Source organism: Drosophila grimshawi, unplaced genomic scaffold (assembly GCF_018153295.1).
Source record: "Drosophila grimshawi isolate 15287-2541.00 unplaced genomic scaffold, ASM1815329v1 contig_1377, whole genome shotgun sequence".
NCBI lineage: Eukaryota > Metazoa > Arthropoda > Insecta > Diptera > Drosophilidae > Drosophila > Drosophila grimshawi.
In genome coordinates this window covers 20,316,453-20,339,258 of record NW_025062900.1, presented here as the reverse complement: position 1 = coordinate 20,339,258, position 22,806 = coordinate 20,316,453, and the positions used below count along the sequence as shown (strand labels likewise).

Genomic DNA, 22,806 nt, shown 5'->3' with positions numbered 1-22,806 from the left:
AAATCAGAATGTTAGAATGCCATATTTACGCAGTTAGTCTTTGAATTTAATGATTGTTGGAGTACGGTGAGCAATGCTGGAAGTGGCATCACTCATACGCCACGTGTTGACAGTAATTGCTTGCCAAATGTCATTCTTCACTTAAAGCGGAAATGAAACTGAAATTATATTTATGGTAAGCGTCAGTTGTGAGTTAGGAAAGCAACCAAGACTTGAATATTGTGAGGGCACATTAAATGGGATTGCATAAAAATAAGCCCTTTAGCATCTTTATCAAGGCGACTGCATTCAACTTCAGCAATCCACGTTTTGGCCACCTGGGAAGAGAGGTGAGAAACTCTCGTTGCCCATTGCAAAGATGCGCCAGCTTAATGACTTTTGGCAATTTCCCCAACTTGAATCTTGTTACTCGCCTTGGCTTGGTGCCGCTGACGACGCGTCGAGTTCCGGCTCTTCCTGCTGTTGGCAAGGTGTTGCAATAAATTTTCTAAAATGTCGTAAAATCAACACAGCAGTCTATTTTAGTTGCCAAATAACTGGATAATGCCGCAGAGAATTGGGAGTGTGTGTGGCCTTCAAGTGAAGCGGCTTGCAGCTCTTATTTCCTTGCAAAGGAAAAAATTATAAAGTTTTTTTCCTGCCCCAGGATATGTTGATAAATTGCTTTATTAAAGTTCATTTTTCTATTGCACATTTACAAGTTAAAAATTGCGCTGCTTAGAAAAAATCTATATACTTTTAATAATAAATACAATAGGTATACATTCAATAAGCAGCTTGTCATAAATAAGAGTAAAGACATAAAAAACAGAGATACAATATCGACAGCAACTGGCAAAGAATAACTCCCTAGCCTCTTTCTCCAAGCTGCCAGATGTGCGTTGCCGACACTTTAATACCCTATAATTTACACTGTCAATATTGTGCATATCTAAATAAATATGTTTACCCACGTCTGAATAGTCAAGACTGAAATTTGAACACTGACATCTTTAAGAAGTTTGCAAATAATTTTAAATCAACCAAATTTAATAATAAAATTAATACATAATACTTCTAATTATCTAAATTTAAACCTACTTGTCTACATTTATCATATTAACTAACTTGACTTTTTGTTAATGTTCTTTTAATTTTAAATTTACAGCGCATAAATATTTAATTTCAGTTTTAATATATACGTATAAATTTTTTTGTATTTCTATAGATCATCTGATCTAAGTCGACATCAAATAAATTAAGAAATGTTAATATACTCGAAATGCGCAATCTAGAATATACATGCGCTCTTTTATGAGTTTAATAGGTACAGGGTATAAAAATGTTGAATGGCATTTTAATTTTCAATAGAAGCCATAAAATTCCTTTAGCTTTTCTTGGCTATCCGCAACTGAGGAGACCTACTTATTACCCAATAAATTACGACGCTTTCTCTTCTTGGCTCACAAATGCAGACAAAAAATTTGTGAATTTTTGTGGAGACATTTAATTTAATTTATCAACAAATGGACAGCTAGTTAAGCAGTTGGGTGTTACGTCGCGCCACTTATCTTCAAATGAAATATGTACGTACATACGGAAGTGTTTCAACTTTTCTACTAAAAGAATGGCCACAATTCCAGCTAACACATCACTCTTGACCATAATCTTTGCCCAAGAGCAGCTCCAGCTCGAACTCGCTTTGGTCCGGCTAATGGGTTTGCTTGTTTGGCTTTGCTTCATGGATCGTTGACTCATTGGCTCACGTTGATTGTCATTTTGGCTACTTTGAAGATTCCTTTTTTTTCTTTTCTATTTTTGGACAGAACAAAAGCACTGCGTAAGCGGAGAATATCGTGTCATATCTATTGCTTATCTGTACTTTATTAGATTATCAGAACTGAGAAAAGTCCATCACTAATTATTTCTTCAGCTTTTGTCTTTGTTCAGTGAACAACGTGATTGTCGCAGCGAAGTAGTATTTTCTGTAAAATAAAGTTTGTATATAATGAAATTGATTTCTTATCCCATTTAAATTATCTATAAGAAAGTTCAACTGTTTTTTTATTTTAATTTTTATTTAAGAAGCACAATTTTCTGTAAAATGCTTTCTATATAATGAAGAGACATTTTTTTTCTTAGTCCAATTTTATGAGTTACTATAATAAAGGAAATTTCTACATACTAGTTGAACTCTTTAAGATCAAGATATTTATTTTGAAAATGTATACATACTTTGTGTTTATTTTCCATTATTAAATATTAAAGCGCATAATATTTAATAAGATTTGCCAGACTTTAAAAATAGTCTAGACATTGGACGATAATTGATTTTCTTTGTTTGTGTCATTTCCAGCTCGTCTGCCCAAATTTATTAAGTTAGTTATAACAACGACGAGACGCTGCGCTTGTGCAATATTAATCATGTGAGTTAAATGAGTGTATTTGCGTCACTCAGATCAACAACACTGTACTACAGAAACAGTTTTATTCTACTGCAGCGAGCTGGACTTGTTATATTCAACAGATTTCGCTCCATTGATTTCGCTTTTGTCGCACACAAACAAACTGAAACTCAATACTGATTGATTACATTTCACTTTGTGTCGTCTAGTCAATCTCACAGCTGCTCTCCCATTGCGACAATGGTCAGCATCCCATTAATGATGCATTCAAACTTGTACAGAATCCATCAAGCAAATTAGGTGGTAAACACAACTTTGACAATGTGTATACGCCATTTAATTTAAGAAATTTACATTTATCAGCATATCTGTTAAATGATCTAACGTACTTAACTCAGAGAATAAAGGAGATTAGAGATGCTTGTCATTTTATTCCATGGATACCAGTTTGTTAGGTTACATGATTGATTATATCGGCATTTTGTCATTTGTCTACAAGAGAGTAATATTTTCCAAGCTGCCTTTGGTCTCAAAAGATATATATGTAGATTACTTAGCTTTAGATATTGCCATATAATATATTTTATTAGTGAAAGGGAAACCAGCCACTGTTGAAGGCCTTTCAAATGAGTGCTTCCGTTGTGTTATACTGATAACTATCGACTTCTAGCTGGTAACTTCATCAAGTCCAGAGCGTTTTTTGCTGCTGTCATAATCCTCAAATTCAATTGCCACTGTTCTTGTTCTTCTTGTTGTTGTTTGTGTTTGTGTTTGTATTTGTTGTTTGGATATTGTTGCGCCTGCTGCGGTAAAAGTTGTGTGAAAGTTGTGTGCGGTTTTCAAAGCCCTTGTCGTGATTTGGTTGGTTTGTGAAACCAAATTTTACCGCCAATAGGCAGAAAGTTTAAAGTATTTGGCTTTGAGTGTCTGTAAAGTTTAGTTTTGTTTTTTGTTTTTTTTTTTGCTTTGGTTTTTTGTTCTTCACTGTTTGTTGTCGAACTATTCCTTTAGCACTTGTTAATCCACGGTGGGATAATAAAGCCATGTTAAAATATAATAATGCCTGAAGAGACATCGTAACTTTAGATAGATAGATTATATGAAAGAAATACCCCCTTTCGATAATCTGGTTATGCATCTCTCCAGTTTTAACATTTTATTTTGATAAGTGCTCGGTCTTATTGCTTTTTTCTTAGTTTCCTCAATCCTTGCTATAAATGTTGGACCACTTTATATTTTAAAACCATCAGATTCATTGTATGCCTTTTTTTATTTTATTTATTTATCCTTATAAAATTTTAATTAAATTGTTTTTATTTTTGTATTATTAAGGTTGTAAATTTTGTTCTTATTTTGATTTTTATTTTAAAACTTTTGTTTCTAAAATTACATTTATATTTATAATGAACGTATATTCTTGATTTTATTTTAAAGTGTATGGCTTTTATTATATTTTTTTTTTTTAAATTTAAAATATGAAGTTTATAGCTTGAACTTTAATTTCAAATTTATTTCGAAAATTTATATTTTTTAAAATGATATATGATTTTAAAAAGTAAATCCCTTATTTTATTTGTATTTCAACTTTTAATTCAATTATTCACTAAAAATTTGGGATCACTTATATGTTTCTTTAATTATAATTTGTTTATCTACAATTTCGAATTGTTTTTAGAAAACGTTAAGTAAAACAATAAATAAATGTATGCACATACGTATTTATGTATTAAATTTATTAAAATGATTGTTGGGCTCATTAGCATATTCGATCCAAGCGAAATTCGAATCTTTATTTTTTTCTTCAGCTGTATTCGAATATTGCCGACAGATACTGTCTAAAGGTAAATATTGGCATTGTATTACGGTTTTGTGTTTCTAATAAACAATGTGTGTACGTGCTGTGGGCGTGGCGTATTTATCCATCTACACACTTGCTGCCATTTGAGAGCTTACTTGTTGTTTACGCAGGCTTTGATTGTTTATGCTGTGGCCTGTACCCATTAATTCATTGTCAATACACTGAGATTGCCATTGTAATTTGATTTATAGGCGAAGTACACGCAAAAATAAATTACAAGCTATAAATAGGGGTATTTGCAAAGCTTAAATTACTATCCACCGAATTATCGAAATGTAATCAGCGGATATTATTTAATATGCATATAATTAAAAAAAAGAAGTTAAATACTTAATTCCGCACGAATTATGATTTATTAAAAGCTAACAGTTTTAGCTGGATAACTCAGCAAAAATATAATCGCTAATCGACTTAACGAATTTATATTTTTTATTTTTTTTTATTTATTAAAATGCAGTAGATGATACTATAAATATTTGTGTTGATCCCAGATGCGAACATCATAAATGAATAAATACCTTTCATAATTTACAATCATGTGTCTTGTGCAAAAAATGTTGTTAATTCTTGTAAATATAGTAAATGTATGTTTCTTATAGAGATCTATCCAATTGGGATTACTGATTGGAGAACTTTCATCAAGGAACGTAATTCAGCCGTGTAATCCTTTTATGGGAGAAGTTGTTCAGTCAATTTTCAGAGCAGCCACTTTCACTGCCTGCAAAGTCTAATATGATTAAAAAAATCATTTTGGCAGGTGTCAAGTTCATTGGATATTTGTGTGTTATTGGAACTTTGTGGCTGAAATGTACAGCAACCATTTGATATTCACAATCACTTAATTTGAATAATAAATGAATCAACATATCAATGACACCAAAGGGGCTTTCCATCAGCGCCAAAAATGTGTATGCATGATGTACTCGTATTGTGAGCGCTATCATAAAGCCAACTTGAAGCCCCATAAATGGCTGGAACACGCTTGCATATACAAATCCTTCAGAGAGCTGGTGTAAGCCGTCACCCAGAGACGCACTCTGGTGCATACATTAAAGTATCAATGGCTTATAGGCAAACCGGAACATAAACAGGAAAAGGCGACACACACACACACACACACACGTGGATACAATGCATATGTATGTGTGTGTGTTTGTATTATGTACAAAGCTTACTTATTTGGCCTCAAACACATGTTTAAATTGAAAACCAATGCGCTCGAATTTACGAGCTTAGCGGCTGAAGCTGCCAAAAAGTATTTGAGCCACATTTGCAGTCTCTATCAAACTGTGTGGATGCGAGTAAAAGCCTTGTTAATATTTTAACACATAAATGGAAAACTTTTCCATAAATAATGTTTTCTCTTTGGGGTTTGCTAACTGAACGGACTTACATATACAGATTTGTACGGATGTTACTAAAAGAGTACAAAAAATATATTTATACATTTTCTCGGCTATGTGAGAATTTAAGTGATATTCTTTGTTTCCGCTAAAAATACTACTGATATTTGTTGATACTGATATTATTTGAGACACCAGTCACTAATAAATAATTAATTAATTTAATTCCTTTTAATATATTGACATCGAAACTTGATGATTACAGCTAAAATTTATTCCTTTCCCAGATTATACTTAAAATTAGATATGTTAAAATATATATTTATATAAATTAATTTAATTTTCCTATTTTATCAGTTTAATTTTAAATTGCGTATTAATACTATACAATTATGAGAAGTTGAGTCCACAACCGCATAAATAAAGAAATGCCTTTCATAAACAATACTAATATTAATCAGCTAATTGGTTCGCATAACCTGAAACATGTTCTCGTCGCTTGAGGGCAAACATGTTACGCATTATAATAATTAATTCTTGGAATTTATTTCAAATTGCTCAGAAAGGAATTAATTAGGATTAGGATTAGAATTAATGCGGATGATAGAGAGAGAGATTGCTTATCGGGCTGTTGGTTGGTAATGGATACAAAAAAGCTTTTATCTGAAATACATATTTTATAATAAATATTTATTTTTTGGTTATTTTTGGGAATGAAACGTTTTTTGTGCTTTCGCGAAAGTATCTCAAACTCAGTGAAAAGCTAAGAATTCTGTTAAAATAAAATTTAATAGCAGCACAAATTTTAAATCAGCGATGTCACGTCGAAAGTGCTGTTTAATTTAGTTGAAGTAATTTGCAAATCGTGAGATTTTATTTTTGCTTTACTCAAAGTAACAGGCTAAGAAAATACTCAAAGGAATGTTATGAAATAGTTAAAGAGCCAACTTCAAAGCAACCAAACAGTAGAAAAAGCGTTTGAAAATTGCGCATAGGCAGCGGGTAACGGAAAGTGTCATTGATATGGGAAAATGGATTGCAAGCATTAAAAACACTTTTCCAAGACGAGGCATAATAGCGAATTGATAAATATCACAACAACTGCCATTTTCATGCTGTAAATCCGTGTGAACGCGTATGTATATACATATATACACACATGTGTGTGCGTGGGGGTGTTTTCGTGTGTGTGTGTGTGTGTGTGTCTGCGGTTTAATTTCTGGGGATTTGCGCTGTCGTTGTAACTGGCAAAATAAGCGCCACAGACGCTTACAAATAGACACGCCCAAAAATTGTAGCCTTGTAATTGATGGTATCTGAAATGGTAATTGAAAAGCGTACAAGGATTCAATATAACGACCAACCAAAATTCTTTTATGAGTCGCTTTTATGAGTCGCGTGCTTTATTTTTAATAGCCGGACTATATAATTAAGTACATAAACTACGCTTAAGTGTTTGAAGTTAAGTATATATATTATCAAATTTCGTACACATTTTAATTAGCATGCAATGAAGACATGTATTACTATAAATTTGAAGTCTAAGCTTGGTGGTTATGATTTCAACAGTCTACACACAAAGTAGGCAATTTAAACAAGTCGGTTGCCTTGCCAAATTCAGAGATTACTATTCGAAATTCTTTAGTTTCCGTCACAATGAAGAAATTTATTTGGCCTTTGCTTTGTTTACTCTTCGTATTGTTGCTAACTAGCAATGCCTACAATTCAAGTTAGTATAATCATGCCACTCATTTTATTACAAATATTCAACTATTCTAACCGTCAGAGGAATGCGATGATAAGCCATCTGAGACGGGACCATGCAGGGCATTCTTTCCCATGTGGCGATTCATAAAGGAAACTCGCCAATGTGAGCCTTTTATCTATGGCGGCTGCCAGGGCACACGGAATATGTTTGACGATGAGGAGGAATGTAAGAGAAAGTGTGCCGCTAATAGCACATAGATTTAAGCTACCTGGTGTAAAATTAATTGAAATATTATATAAATAAATGATAATAAATAAAATACATGCAAATTTTTGTATTCATTAAATAAATAATTTTTTGCTGCGACGTTAAATTAAAAATCAAAATTTCTACGTTGCTTATCCTCAGCATTGTTTACATACATATGTAAATGATATATTTAAAAAAAATTTATAATCCCACACAGAAAAAGTTTCGTTGTTAAATTGAATCAATTCTATCGTACTCTCAATAAAAATAAAAGTAATGTATGCTTTATTGATCGCAATCTCTACAATAAATTGCATCCAAAATTGTGTGCTGAAAATGCTTCAACCGACAAAAATAGTTCAAAACCGGTGATTACAGCTTAAATGAATACAATAAAAGTTGTAAAGTGACCACCTGGCAATTCTAGAGCTGGCAAGTTGTAAAATTTACAATTTTATGCCAAGTGCATGTAAGTAATAACTTTATTGTTATTCTATCAATTTATAGTTACATCGTAATAATGTTACAACTTCCAATTGCATAAGTCGAATAAAGCACAATTATTGACTTACATTTATTCAATCACAATTTTGGAAAGTTACAACACTTAAAGTATTTTTGCGTATATTCTTGTAGAAATAAGAGAAATTTCTAAACACTAGCTAGATATCAACTCTAGTTTATGGGGCAACAAAAATTCTAGTTTCTGTCTGTAAAATCGAATCGAATTTCGAAGTTTGGATTTCACTGGTTTTTCATGTAATTTAGTTTTATTTACTTTTTGCATAGTTGGATTGCAATGTTGTCAAAACCACTTTTTCGTCGGTTGAAAATACAACTTCTTCGTGAAGTTCAAATTGAGTTCACAACAAGTTGTGAGCTTCACTGTGTTAGTGGGTTTAAATTCGCTAGAATTTAAGAAAAAAAAAATTAAAAATTATCGCCAGCATTGAAAGAAGATTTTATTAAAAATTGGGGAATTATATTGGATTATAATACCAAATTCTGAAAATGATTTATGTTAATTTTTATATTTTGAATTTAATTTCCCCATCGCCCTGCTAATTTAATTATTCTATTTTCTGTCCCTTTTTACAACTCATCCTGCCTTTTCCATGTTTCCCTTATATTTTTTCGCTATGCCCTTACTTAAACTTGTTAAATCGTGATATCATCTTGTTTAGGTTATCGAACGTAAGGGGGAGATGATGTCCATTAAAATATAATCAAATATGTCACGTCAATTTGCGACAGACGAATAGGGAATATGCTTTGACAGGTTAACCAACGTTGGCCCACAATAACAACTAATTTCCATTTAATGTATTTTTTATGAGCCCAGGCGACGTATACTTAATCAGTGATACCACACACGCAACGAGCGCTGTCCACTTAGCCAATTGAGAGCCAATTTTCGATTCAGTTACCAACCAATACAGTTGCCCCACAAAATGGGCTTGCCACCTCTTCCTGTTCCGCCCCCTCAATTCAATCAGCCATCGCGGTTTTGGGGCAGCTTGAACTCTCTGTTGGTCTCTGTCTTCTGCCTGGGCGTTGATGTGTCTATTTAATATGCAGTGGCAAACACAAATTAAAACTCTGCTCCACACACTGGCACACACATGTACACACACACACACACACACACACACATAGGCACAGACTCGCACACGTAATAACAACGTGACAACAACTAACTGTTATTGTGTTTGTATGTTTGCTGTTATTAGATTTCCCATTGCCGGCAAATTTCACTTGACGCTTGTGGCAAAAGTTACAACACGTGTGTCTTTTGTGTGTGTGAGTGTGTGTGTGAGTGTGTGTGTGTGTGTGTGTGTGTGTGTGAGTGTGTGTGTGTCTATGTGGGGCTGTGTGTTTCTTCCATATAGTTACACACAGACACATACACATATATTGACATTTGCAAGGCGCATTAAGTTCATAACAAATTGATAATGCTTTTAGCTAATATTTGCGGCAAAAGAAAACTACTAATTATTATACATGTGTAAGGATAAATGTATGCTTAATAATTTATTTCATTTGTGTTGTATATATATATATACATATATACTTGTTTATATATGTTTGAAAGTATATTAACTACGTACTAAATATTCTAATAGCTAACGAAAATGAATAAATAATAATTTTCGTGTTTGTGATTTATATCTACCTTAAATACACATAAACTTCAATAAAAGCTTTTAAGGTGCTAGAATGTAATACAACAATTAACTGCAAAATTGAATAGTTTAATGAAGAGAGAGAAGAAAATTAATAATATATGATTTTCGTGCCAATGATTTTATAGGATTTTACAAAAAAATAAAATATTTAATAGCTCAAATTAGGTCTTGAAGCAAATGAGATAGACTTAATAATGATTAACTAAATTAACATGCTCTTTAAAGGCATCACTTGAATGTGGATAAAGCATATATACTAAATATCAATTAGATCTCCAAAATAAATAAATATATAAATAAAACATATTGATTATGTTCAACCATTATGACTAATTTAATTAACTTTTCCTGCCTTTTGGAGATATAACGGCGATGCTGAAAAATCATATAAGCTTATATGTATTCTGAACATCAATTAGATCCCCAAAGTAAATACCCAATAAGCACGAAGGGCAAGTAACAATCATTTTCAATTTTTCTTTGCCCAGAATAGAAAAATAATAATAATTTTGTTCAATTGGTTTTCATATTTATTTTTCATTCCTTTCATTTCGAGCATTGTTTGTGCCAGCCACTTGGGCCGACTTTCAATTTGGTCCATGAAACACCACATCAAATTGCGATCCAGGGACCAAAGCTTCCAAAGCCCCTCTCGTAGGTGCCTGCAATGTTTGTGAATATGTGTGCTTGTGCGTGTGTGTGTGTGTGTGTTCGTGAGTGTTTGTGTTTGTTTGAGTGAGTCCTGTTAGTAAATTGGGCACTTTAAATGGTTGTGCCTACGCCGCACCCATAACGGCTGTTATTTATAGACGCAGGGCGTGGCTGCCTACCATCTCTAATAGCCAAGTAGCTAGCTGAATATATATTTTTGTATGTGCATCTGTATGTGTATATGTGTGAACATGTTCTTTGCTCTGCTGCTGAAGGCTTTTCGGCCAACTTTTTGACTGGCATCAAAGTCGTCAACTAGTATTTGGCCTTAATATGTTTCACCGTAACTCCAAGAATTTAAAAAGAGCGCTCGTGGAACACCTTTTTGCACACGCCTCTTCATGTCTGTATATGACGGTGTATGTGTGTGTGTGTGTGTGTGTGTGTATATATACCTGACACCTGACAGCTTTGTTTGGCTCACCATTTTTGTTTGTGCTCTGAATCTGAAATTAGCTTCCGTTGTGTGGAAAATATTCGCCACACACATTTCACTTGCACAAGAACATCTTTCAGGTCCCTTGATCGCCAACATTGCCCGTCCAACTTGTTTCGGTCCCGATGGCTTTTAATACGTCTGCTTAATACACTCAATAAAATATTTTATTATGCTTCTGCCAGTAACATAAATTAAAATAAAAACGGAAGAAAAAAGTTTTGCAGAAGATTTGCTTCAGGCACTCGCAAGCAACATAAAGCAAAAGGCTTTTCACTCACCAGCATAACAGTATTTATACTCTGTACCCGAGGGAAAAACAGTATATTGATTCTGTCCGAGTATATTACTCACGGAATTGGCTTAGAAACTAAATCAGCTAAGGAGTTAAAAGCATTTAGTAAAACTGCAATCAGTTAGATTCATGTTTTAAAAACACACTGCACTGAAATCAGAGTATTTGACAGTCGTGCACTCCCGAATAAAGCAGATCTGCTGGTTGTATTAGTATTTGTTGGCTGCGCACTTTAATTGGCTGTCCAATTGAGTTTAGTCCTTGCCTTTGAGGCACCTTCATTATACCTGAGGGTATTTTAATTTTCTAAGAAAATTTCACAATTCAAAAGCAATTAAATTCGAAAATAATTAAATTCAATTTCTGACAGAGATAATAATAAAATATATCTGTTATAATAATTGTTCTTTCTCATCTGTAAGACAATAATTTCTACTTGTCTTTAATTTCATTTTGAGGCTTTCAAATGGAGGCTATACTCGTGATGCTGCAGAGTATTTGTCAGTGTCTAAAGGAGACACTTTTAATTTCATTAGCTTTCTAATTTGTATTGTTGTTGTGTGCAATGTAATGAAATTTTTATTGGAGTACAACAAGAAGTTATTTTCCACATTTCAATTGTCTGACGACTGATTTACAGCAACTTTTATTGTATTGAGAATTATATTATTAGAATACTTTAATATTGAAATGTATTTTGACTTTTTTCTTTTATTTTTCTAATTGTAGTTTTCAACAATTTTAAATTAATTTTAAAAATAAAGCATTAAGATTTATTAATTCGAGTCCCACATTTTTTGTCGAGGATATTTGATTTATTGCAATAGCTTTAAATAAAATCAAATTCTTGCCACGCATTACAGTTTACATATTAATTGCTGTGATTAATTATTTTACAATATTAATTTCTCTTCATTGCGTTTGCCCTGCCAACAGATACTCAAAATAAGCAAACGACAAATATATTTTCTAATTGCGCACAAAGGAATCAACTTGGAAATGACCTAAGCTCCTTGGGTGAGTTTTGGAGCTGGTCGAGAAATGACTTTCAACGAGTGAAAGCTATTCGAGCGCATCGGAATAATCGACCGGGAACAAAGTGCTCAACAAATCGTTGAGTTGAAACAAATCTCGATACATTTTAATGTGCCCATTCCGAAAAGCATTACCGAAGCAAGAAATATGAAATGAATTCAGCTTCACAATAGGCGAATGAAAAGAAAAGTTTCTCTCGCTGGCAATAGAGATGGCCGACTTACCTCCTATCTAAAAGAAATATATGACATTTTCCAAACTAATTTATTTTGATTTTTGTTTTATATTAAATTTTTGCTTTCTTATTCTACTGAACATACTTTAGATTTCCATAACTTCTCATCAATATATTGAAAATTAATTCACCTAAGAAGATATCAGCAAATTTATTTGAAACTGAACATTATTGAAGTAAATAATTACATTGTCATGAAGAAACAAGAAATATATTAACTCTCATGGAGAAATCAGTTTAAAGATATATTTATTTTTTGTACAAATTTGAACACGAGTCCGTTGAGTTCTTGTCATGAAGGAAAACACGTCACGTGCTCAACTCTGGTAGGATGTACTAATTGGTCCTGCGGGCAGCTCAGCCACTTGACAATTTTCGTTCCACCAGCATCTTTAGCGACTCGCTTTGTTTTTGTTTTTGTTGTTATTAATTTGTTTTGCAAGTTTTCGTGCAAACACCAAATCTGGGTTAATGCGAAGGACGGTGTAGTTGCTAAGCGTGTCTAATGTCCACCCACAAAACGAATCCCATGCTCTATTCAGTTCCGGTTGGCCAGAAATCTTTATGCTGGCTTACACACCCTAAGCATAAGTTAGAGACCATCTGACCATCTCTCCCTTTTTGCTTTATACTTTGACTTAGGAGACTGACACATTGACTTTGTATGTTCCGGGTCTCTAGCATCCGTTTAGCATAGTGCAAACAATTTATTTACGAGTAGGATACATGCTGCATCATCTGAGATTTCATATGGATGCGATTGAGTGATCTGAGTAAATATATTCAAATGTAATCATTGAGTCGAGTCACATTAAAATATATATAAAGTTCCTTGCCTTCAATTTTCTTATATCAATTTTACTTGCTTTATTCTTTATTACCAATAAATATTAAATGCGAAATTAATTTATTTAACAAAATATTTGTATTTCATTTGTATTTAAAATACCTTATGCATGTTGTCCAATTTAAATAAATGATTCGAGTTAATTAAAAAAAAATACAGCATAATTATCAAATTAATTACATTTTTAATTCTATCAACAATAATTTATTCATTTTTCGATCACTCTCCTGCACACTCTGCTATTTAAATCAATAACAATTCGATAAAAACTTAATAAATATGCCAAAAAAAAACAACGACAAAAAGACATGCAACAAACGTTTTTGCGCAGATGTGCCATATTATATATATATATATATATTTATATATATCTGTAATATGTCCTATTTTATATATAAATACATACATTTCTGCAATTTTACTTGAGTACAGTGAATTAATTTTAAGATGCCACAACTAAACACCATTCTCATTATGAAACTTTCTGATGGTGATAACTAGAGCATGCAGCACACATATATTTCAAGAAAGCAAAACGTTAATTCAACATTTTGATTTCAAACTCATAAACTATGGAGTTATTCTTATTAGCTGACAATTGTTTGTTTTGTCGAACAAAACACATAAAGACAGCAACAGAAAAGCGTTAAGAAATAACCAGTCGCAAAAAAATTAAATTTATGCTCCAAAATGTTGGTCTGTGTGTTGTGTAAATCTTTACTCACACGCGCAAATTGCCACACATAATTATGTAAACGAGTTTTCCACCCACCAAGGGGGGGTAAAAGCAAGCGGGGTGACGAACACATTTTAATTACCAGGAAAATGTAAATTAACCAAGCCACCTAAGACAACAGAACAGAACATAACAGAACAGCCAGCTGGGGAAACCCTGGATACTCTGTGCAGCAGCAGCACAAGCAAAACAAAGTCATATTGTATAAAAGCGTATCTATATGTATCTATGCAAATGTATTACATTTATATACATATATATGCATATGTATGTCACTGAATGCGGCTGTGCCGCTATAAAGTATGCTACAAAAAACTTTTAACGCGTTGACTGCGCCTCTGTGATAACTTTTCCAGTTGGCAGTTGGCGCAAAATGACACAAACGTTATCATAACAAAAATGAATGTATTTTCGACTCGAGCGGGGACAAAGAGATACCCTGTAACTATGTAAGAGTAAAAAAGCGCAAAGAACACCTATCCACGACACCCTGCAGCGGCCAAATTCTTTAAATTTGAAAGTTTTAAAAGTTTTTTAATATATATATATAATAATAAAACAAACTAAAATTTTAAAATAATAAATTAAAATTATTAAATAATAAAAAATAATAATAATAATTAATTTTTTTATTTAACGTTAACTTACATCAGTCGACTCAAAAGAATACAAAAAGTATAAAATAAATTAAAAGAAATAAAAAAATAAAATATGGGTTTGAACTTTATCTTAAAAAGGTAATAATAATAAATAATATTTTCGAGGGTATTTAGATGCATTTTTTGTCCAACATTTATTGCATGGGATAGGGTAAAACCTAGAAAAAAAAATCCCAATTTAATTAATATTTAATCATTCAATTTTTAAACCTTCAGAAGGTAGACAGAAATAAAGAGTGAAACATAAAATAAAGAGGAGATAGTCAAATCTCTAAGCCCGTGGATAAAATTGGCTTTCTTTAGAACGATTTCCAGGAATTATGTTAATATTAAAAGTTTAGTTATAAGAAATTATTATTAATATTGATTTATATTTATTTGGTTTTATTATTTATAGTATTATGTTGACAATATAAATAAATCAAGTTTGTTGAAATCAGACTATAATTTATAAGAGAATTATTACGAATTTTATGCAACAAATTAAATGACTAAATTTAATATACAACACGTTTGGAATATTGTATTTGGGTGTGTATATTCCCTATCATGTTCATGGCCCTGAGGTAAAGTAAATTCGAATTTAAAGTCTATTAATCGATGTGTGGGCACGTGCTGCATCGGAAGCCACAGCTAAGCAGCTTTGAAACATCGCCTGCACCCTGTCGGTGACTGTAGCAACTAGGAATCATTGCCTGACAATGACAGTTGTTTATCTGCGCAGGGTTATACATACATATATGGCTCACACACACACACACAATCACACACATGTGTGAAATTTGGGTCGAGATTTGGGTTGAGTTGATAGCCGGCTGCCTTTTACGGCTCATTTGAACCTTCACCATTTTTCAATGCTTGACAGTTTCCGACATTTGGTTAATTTTAATTGCTTGACATTTAATTTAATTGTGCAAAAACAAAGATTATCACTACACAAACTAATTACAATTACAATTAGTCGTTAGCCTAAAATGTTAACAACCGCTTTGTAAATGGGCGTTGCCGTAATCCGTCAGCAATCCTCTCTCCCCAATTTTACCTTCCGCATGATATTTCAAGCGGTAATGGATTAACATCTACAAAAAAGGTAAAAATGCTAGAGTGCTCTCATGAAATCCGACTAGGAGATGCCCTGCCCCCAAAATGCATTCATAAATAGAATAAAAAAAACTCTTATTACACGTCAAGTAAAGAGAATTTTAGATTATAGATCTAAATTATAGGTTGAAATACTTAATTTATGATTTTCCATTCCAGAACAGATTGACGGAAATTGTACTAAATGTTAAATACATTTCCACAACTTCAGGATACTTTACTCAATCATATCAATAGGTATAGAGTGTAAAAATCGAGTCGGAGCACACTGCAAGGAACTACTGAATAATTTAATTCAATTAAAGACCAACAACAATAAACATATCAGAATGATATAGGCGGGAATACTCGACCTGGAGATATCTTTTCTAGCAGTTTAGAATATTCGTTTTAAACGTGAATTACGAAAACAATAAATATTGAGTTTAATCTGAAATAAATTTATGAAAGAAGCCCAACACGACACATTTTAACAAGCGACAAAGATGTGATAACATTTTCGGCAAGATATATTAGCTTCAAGAAATACAGTTGCGATCTAATCAACTTTTAATAAATATATGGAATATAATTATTATTTGAATATTCTTTTACTAAAATCGTTTCAAGTTAGGGTGCTACATAAAACAATTAAGAACTCATTGAACCATTTACGCAATTAAATAATTTAAATGTAAGCGACTTAAGTCATTAAATCAATTTAGCAATTTGGCAGTAGAAGCCATCGAAACAAAAAAAATATATATATACAAAAAATAAACTGAAATTGTATTTGAATGGAGAGTGGAAAGTAATACGCTGAGGGGCGGAAAGCAAGTGCAACAAACTTTAGCGTCAGATTGTCGAGAGGGTAAAGAAGTGTACATATACACATGGAGAAACAAAAGACTCGTTATGCTGCAATGAATTAACTGTGGAAAAAATTGCTGGTTGTATTTTAAAAAAAGGGCAATTAGCATTTAAATGCAATGTAAGCTCTCTAAAAAAAACGATGAATAAAAATGCAAAATCAAATAAAAATCAATAATTGTTTTGAATTAGGACTAGAACAAACTGCGAGGGTCGAGGCAAAAGCGAAATCAAATCCCAAATTATAAACTTAGCAACACCCAAGGATGCCCAAAACAGCCAACAGTTTGCCTAATGTCAGAGGCCAAATTGGTTGGCACTCAAAAGCAGCTGCACGAACATCCTGTGCATCCTGTGGAAGCTAAACAACATAACAATAACCATTCTCGACTGACAGGCCCTGGTGTTCTACTGCTACTTTAACCCCACAAGCCTCCGCATAGACAATCCCATCAAGCAGCATTCCATTGTGCACCATACGCCAGTGTGGACTGTGGGACCATCTGAATTTATATGTAGTAAAGTCTATCATAGCTGAACTAAATAAGCCATTCACGAAATGGCATTTTTCGGTTATTGTATAAAAATGTAAGGTCGCGAAATTCAGGGAAAAACCTAGAAATTATAAAAGTCGCTTTTCATATGTAGTTAACTAAATTTACATTTTGTTTTCTTTTTTAATTTTTTTTTGTAATAATTGTATAATTTTTAGTTTATATCATTTTTTAAGGGTGAAGTGCCACTGTGCTGCGTTGCCTTTTCAAGTGTGTTAAAATGGATAACACCAGAAGCGGCTATCTAAAATTTGTTCAACTGTCAACTTTGCAATATAAAAGAATTCCGAGTCATGTTTGTTATTTATATATGAATAGATATGCATAGATATGAATAGATATGTCAAATATAAAAATGAAAAAACTAGTATTTGAATTAATAGATAGGGTATTGCAACTAGCTTTCAAGTGATTTGTTAAGCAATTCTAATGTATAGAAATATAATAAATTAATAGATGAAACTTGTAATCATCATTAATCTCTATAAGATTCATCTTCTTTAATCAATATTGAAATATGTTTAATTTGTTATTTATTAAACTTTTTTTTGTTGGTCAATATATATTAATCAATTCCTATTACTTAGCAAAGTAAACAATTATTATCTATGGTTTTATATGTTTAATTTGGAAATATTATGCTATTAAGTAATTGGTTTTATTTTTATATGTTATATTTGAGACAATAATAAAAAATGTTTAATGCAAAGCATATAATAAATTATATATATTTACCTGATTCCAGTCATTAAACTTCAAAACAAGCTGTCGTATGTCTTTGCTGCATTTGTCTGTCAGTGTATCTAATCAGAGGCACTGTTCTTTCTTGCCACGTATCCGGGCAATACGCAGGCACAAAAATCAATAGATAACAGGTGGCGCAGGAGTCACTGGCGGTACAGATGGTGCAGGAGGCACTTCCGCCCCTCAAGCGCTAAAATCGTCAGCGGTAAAAAAGCAACAAAAAAAGCAGCGGCAGCAGCGGCAGCAGCAACAATGTCAACGATGAATAAAATTGTCATAAAAACAACATAAAAATATTCAATTTTTTGCATTTTTTGTGGATATACATGCAAATGTACATATATATGTACATATATATATATAAATAAAAATATAAATATATATATATATATATATATATATATATATATGCAAGGGGCGTGACTTGTATGTTGACATTAAGTAAAAAGCGCCATTAGCAATAAAAATACTTAATATGGAAATATGCGCAGTGCTTTGGGGTATTTACGTAAGCAAAAGACTGAGGAAAGCGAGTGAAGAAGCAGTCGCCGAAGTTTTCACATTTCCTCCCACAAAACTGGGGCAGGGTCAATGGCAGCAGAGGTGGCAAGCAGCCAGTTGGGCGCAACTGTAAATTGCTCATGCATTTGCACCTGGCACAGCAGGCACTCGCACACTCGTGCGTATACGTAATATTTTCTGCGCGACATTTTTAGCAATTCTTGCGAATAATTTGTTGGCAAGCAGCAGTCAGCTGAAATCATCAATATATAATGGATTGCGATCCGGGCGAAAAGGCAAGTACGCCTACTAAAACCATATGAATCCATTACATTGAATATTTTAGAGCTGAATATAATTACAGTAGAAAAAATAAGAAAATTTAATAACATTAAAAGAACCTATATAGAAAATACTTACATATCAGGATGTCAAATTGGAACTGGAATCGGAACTGCATTTTTATCGGTTGAAATTCAGAATCGGAATATAAATTGAACATTTTTAAAAGATCATATCGGAACCAAAATATCGTAGCAAAACGTCATAATAGTCGATCCATTTACTTAACTATATGTCAAGTACAAAATTATATTAAATATCTTTACCGGAAATATACTATTTTATTTTAATTGGAATCGGAACCTAAACATCATTCTTGAAAACTAAAAAATAGTCTTTACAATTTATTATTTATTTATTTTGTTATTTTATGTAGACCAAATACATTTTGTTGAATGATTTCGTAAAATCCACAAAATTAAGAATATTAAAAAAAAAAAACATTAAAAACCGAAAAGTAAAATTGCACATTGAATAACTTGAAATAAAAAATATGTAATAAAATAAAATTGCAAACTATGAATTAAATTAGAATTTAAAATGGCCCAAAAAATTGTAATTTATAAATTAAACTTCCAAGTAAATATACGAGTTTAAAGGCTTGCTGTACAACTTCCTGAAGTAGATTTACAATACCCTGCATAGCAATGAGCCACCAGCAAACTTGTCAGTTCACAGTAAGCTTACTTTAGGATAAATTCAGACGCCGGCCACTTTGCCACTAAGTCCATCGAAATTGGCAGCAGCTAACCCACCCACTTGGATGTGTCACAATGGCTGCATTTGCTTCACGTCATGGACAATTACTTAGGCGTCAATGGGGATTATCAGTGAAAATGTGTGGGGCCCGCAGGATGAATAGCTTCTAAACAAAAGCAGGCGACGGTGCTGTATTCAGAAATGCATGGCTGAAATACTATGAAACTAATTTAAATATTAAATAAATGTATTTATGCTAATGCGCCGGCTGCCGCTCTGAGCACACAAAATTGCTCAATTGCCTTCAATTGTGCACATTTAGCGCCAGCCTGGCTGCACTGGAGTATTTGTGGTTCCGCGGGTGGCGAAGAGTATTGTTCACTATATATACTCTATATCACATCTATTTGGTGTGTGTGTGTGTGTGTTTGTCTACGCTCCCTAGTGACCCAAACACAGGGCACAGTAGCAGTTCCAATTAAACTTTTCGCGTTGCTTTTAATAACTTGAAATTGCTTAAAGCCGCCGAATTGAATTTCAAGCGCTTTACTGTTGATGTAGGCTCCCATTCAAATGCTCCACATGTTTTGCCTGTCCCAGCAATATATATGTATATACAGTGGAGAGCTTTCAAGTTCAGGATTCTCATGAAACTCATCTGACAATTGCTGACTTGGCCCTCTCGTCGTTTTGTGGTGAGAATGCGCAGTATGGTCCAGAGCATCTTGCTTGTGAATGTGCTAAGGGGCACTGAGAAAAATAATCTCGTAACAACGTACGTGAAAAACAATTTTAATAGAACATAATTTAATTCATTTCATACATGTATATTTGTTTTTATAATAAATATATTATTTATTATATTCTTTATTATTTTTTTAATTTAATTTTTACCTTTTAAATTGTGTCCAATTTAATTCATAACTTCAATTCTTTAGAGATTTTAATGTTATTATTTAATTTTATTATTTATTTACATATATGTGGAACTATTTTATAGTGTTCCCGCAATTAAAACTAGTTTAGTTCGGAGTCTGAGATATATATTCATTACAACTTGTGTAAATATACAAATATATGAAAAATTAATTATATTACAAGCTCCGGACAAAAATTTAAATGTCAGCTAATTAACTCCGATTTACAAGCGTATGAAATCTTCGGCGTATCTTAGATAACCGATCTGTCTTACGTAAAATTATATTTAATATCCATCTCTATTCTTGAGATGTGTTTTATAAAATGTTAAAAACAGGGTTGCTATTTAAAATTAAATATTTAGACTTTCCCCTTAGCAGTTAACATTAATAATTTAACAAAATCAACACTAATTTTACACAACGAGAAGACACAAAATTTCATAGTTCAATTTAGCAACTTTTACGGATAGAGAAACAGAGACAGAGCCTAACAAATAATCAAGTGTGGCTGCAGGGCGGCTTTAGTGCAACCTATAAAATCATTAAAAATGATAGCAATTGGGTTAGAGCCGACAGCTTAGACTGGGGAGCAGACTGTGACCACAGCTGCAACTCCGGGCAACTTACACTGCCAACCGCAACCCAAGCACCTGACCGTGTGCGACTATAGCCATATGTGTGTGTGTGTTGGTGTGGGTGTGCTTGTGCTACACACATGGATATTATATACATGTATGTGCATAACTGTAACACGATGCACCTTGTTATCCCGGCCATTAAACTGTTTTACAACAGTGCCTGAGGATACGAGCCAGCCTATTCACTTGATAACAATGACAAGCGCGTCAACAGAGCTTAGCTACTTAAATACTTATAATACACGGTTATTACCAGGTTTAGGAGCTCGACATTTGCACAAGCTAAATGCAGGGCTTCATATTTTATTGTCCATTAGACATTGGAATGTATTAAGCACGATTGAAAATAAAGGACTTACTTTCATGTTCGCACAGACAGGAGAAGTATCGATTAGCAAACATTAATTTCCAGTAAAAAGATAAAATTTAATATGAAATTCAATCTTGCATTTATTTAATGGCAAAGAATAGTGAGGCGAATTAGTATTTGGGTTCTATTGTTATTGACAAAAATCAGACCAAAAATTTGATTTAATTTTTGAGATACTTTCGTCAAGGTGTTGCCCTGGTCAGAGAAGCACAAGCAACATAATGACAACAACAAGAACAAGAACAAGAACAAGTGTGGAAAGTAAAGGCAAGCGACAACAGCAGAGAAAATAAAGTCAAATTGAAAGGTAAATGCGAAAATCGTGTTTTAAATGTTTGAATGTCAGGCACAGCCAACTCAGGGACAAACAACTGAAGTCTGAAGGCTAAGCAACACTCTCAACTTCAGTGATACTATTGTTGTTGCTGTAGGCGAGGGGTAGGCGTAGGTAGGGGATGCTTTCAGAGCTGGGAACTGCCAGGCACTTTGGCATTTATCAAGCCTATGCAGCTGACAACTATTAAAATTGGTTTAAGGCCAGCTGATTGAAATGTTTTGCGGCATTCAACATGGCGAATACGCAATCTGAAAATGTCAGGCCAGCCAAAAGTAAATTAAAATTAAAATGTAATTGAGTGGTTATCTCTTTTAATAAGTCAAATTTGCTTACTTATATATTTTTATACATACTCTAGTATTGTTTGAAACACCACAGCTTAGTCAACGAACGCTGTGCATCTCTTTGAAGACGTATCCCAACAGGATTCGAAATATATTAGATTATAAATAAGTAATAAGTAAAAATTAATATTAAAATAATTTAAAAACTTAAAAATAAAATTTATAATTGGATTAAAGTTCAAAGAGAATTACAATTATATGTAAAAGTGATTTCAAATCAGAGATCTAAGCGCAAGCTCTTTAATTTATTTAAATAACTTTGATTGGCATTATTGAGATATTGTTTCAATAAGCACAGGCCAAAATTATTCCATTTTATTTTTCTTAGAAATATTTTGTGAACTTATTAAACATGCTACACGTATTTGTCTTAAATAGCTTCTCCTTTTCAGGTTTGAATGCATATCATTTAACTGCATTGCGTTGTCCCAAATAATTACAGTATTTATGTGTGGGAAAATAGCCAAATGATTTGTCATTTATTAGCCAAAATATAAGTTTCAGCATTTCGAATCATTTCCCTGGTGATGTTGGTTTTGAAGCAACTCGGGGCTACTGTAATTGTTACACACAAATTCGATGCTCATGAGTGTGGAAATGTGTTTAAATGTAAATTTACCCATTCAGCCCCTGCAGCAGCGTCAGCTGTCGTCCAGTAGCCCAGTGGCGGTGCTGCACTTGCCCATAAATTATGCATGGCTCTGGGACTATGGTTTATCATC

The 22,806-nt window shown here is 32.8% G+C and overlaps 1 protein-coding gene across 1 annotated transcript; it reads left to right on the top strand.

The window, feature by feature from the left end:
• The first annotated feature begins 7,226 nt into the window (after positions 1 to 7,226).
• On the top strand, positions 7,227 to 7,612 carry LOC116805730 (kunitz-type serine protease inhibitor HMGS2). The gene is made up of 2 exons (XM_032739568.1): positions 7,227 to 7,314; positions 7,372 to 7,612. The coding sequence occupies exons 1-2, from the start codon at positions 7,242 to 7,244 to the stop codon at positions 7,548 to 7,550; spliced, it is 252 nt and encodes an 83-aa protein (XP_032595459.1). The 5' UTR covers positions 7,227 to 7,241; the 3' UTR covers positions 7,551 to 7,612.
• The last annotated feature ends 15,194 nt before the right edge of the window (positions 7,613 to 22,806 follow it).

Coding starts and splice junctions, on each gene's coding strand:
- LOC116805730 (XM_032739568.1), top strand. CDS start 7,242: ATGAAGAAATTTATTTGGCCTTTGCTTTGTTTACTCTTCGTATTGTTG. Junction 7,315..7,371: donor TAGCAATGCCTACAATTCAA/GTTAGTATAATC, acceptor TCTAACCGTCAG/AGGAATGCGATGATAAGCCA.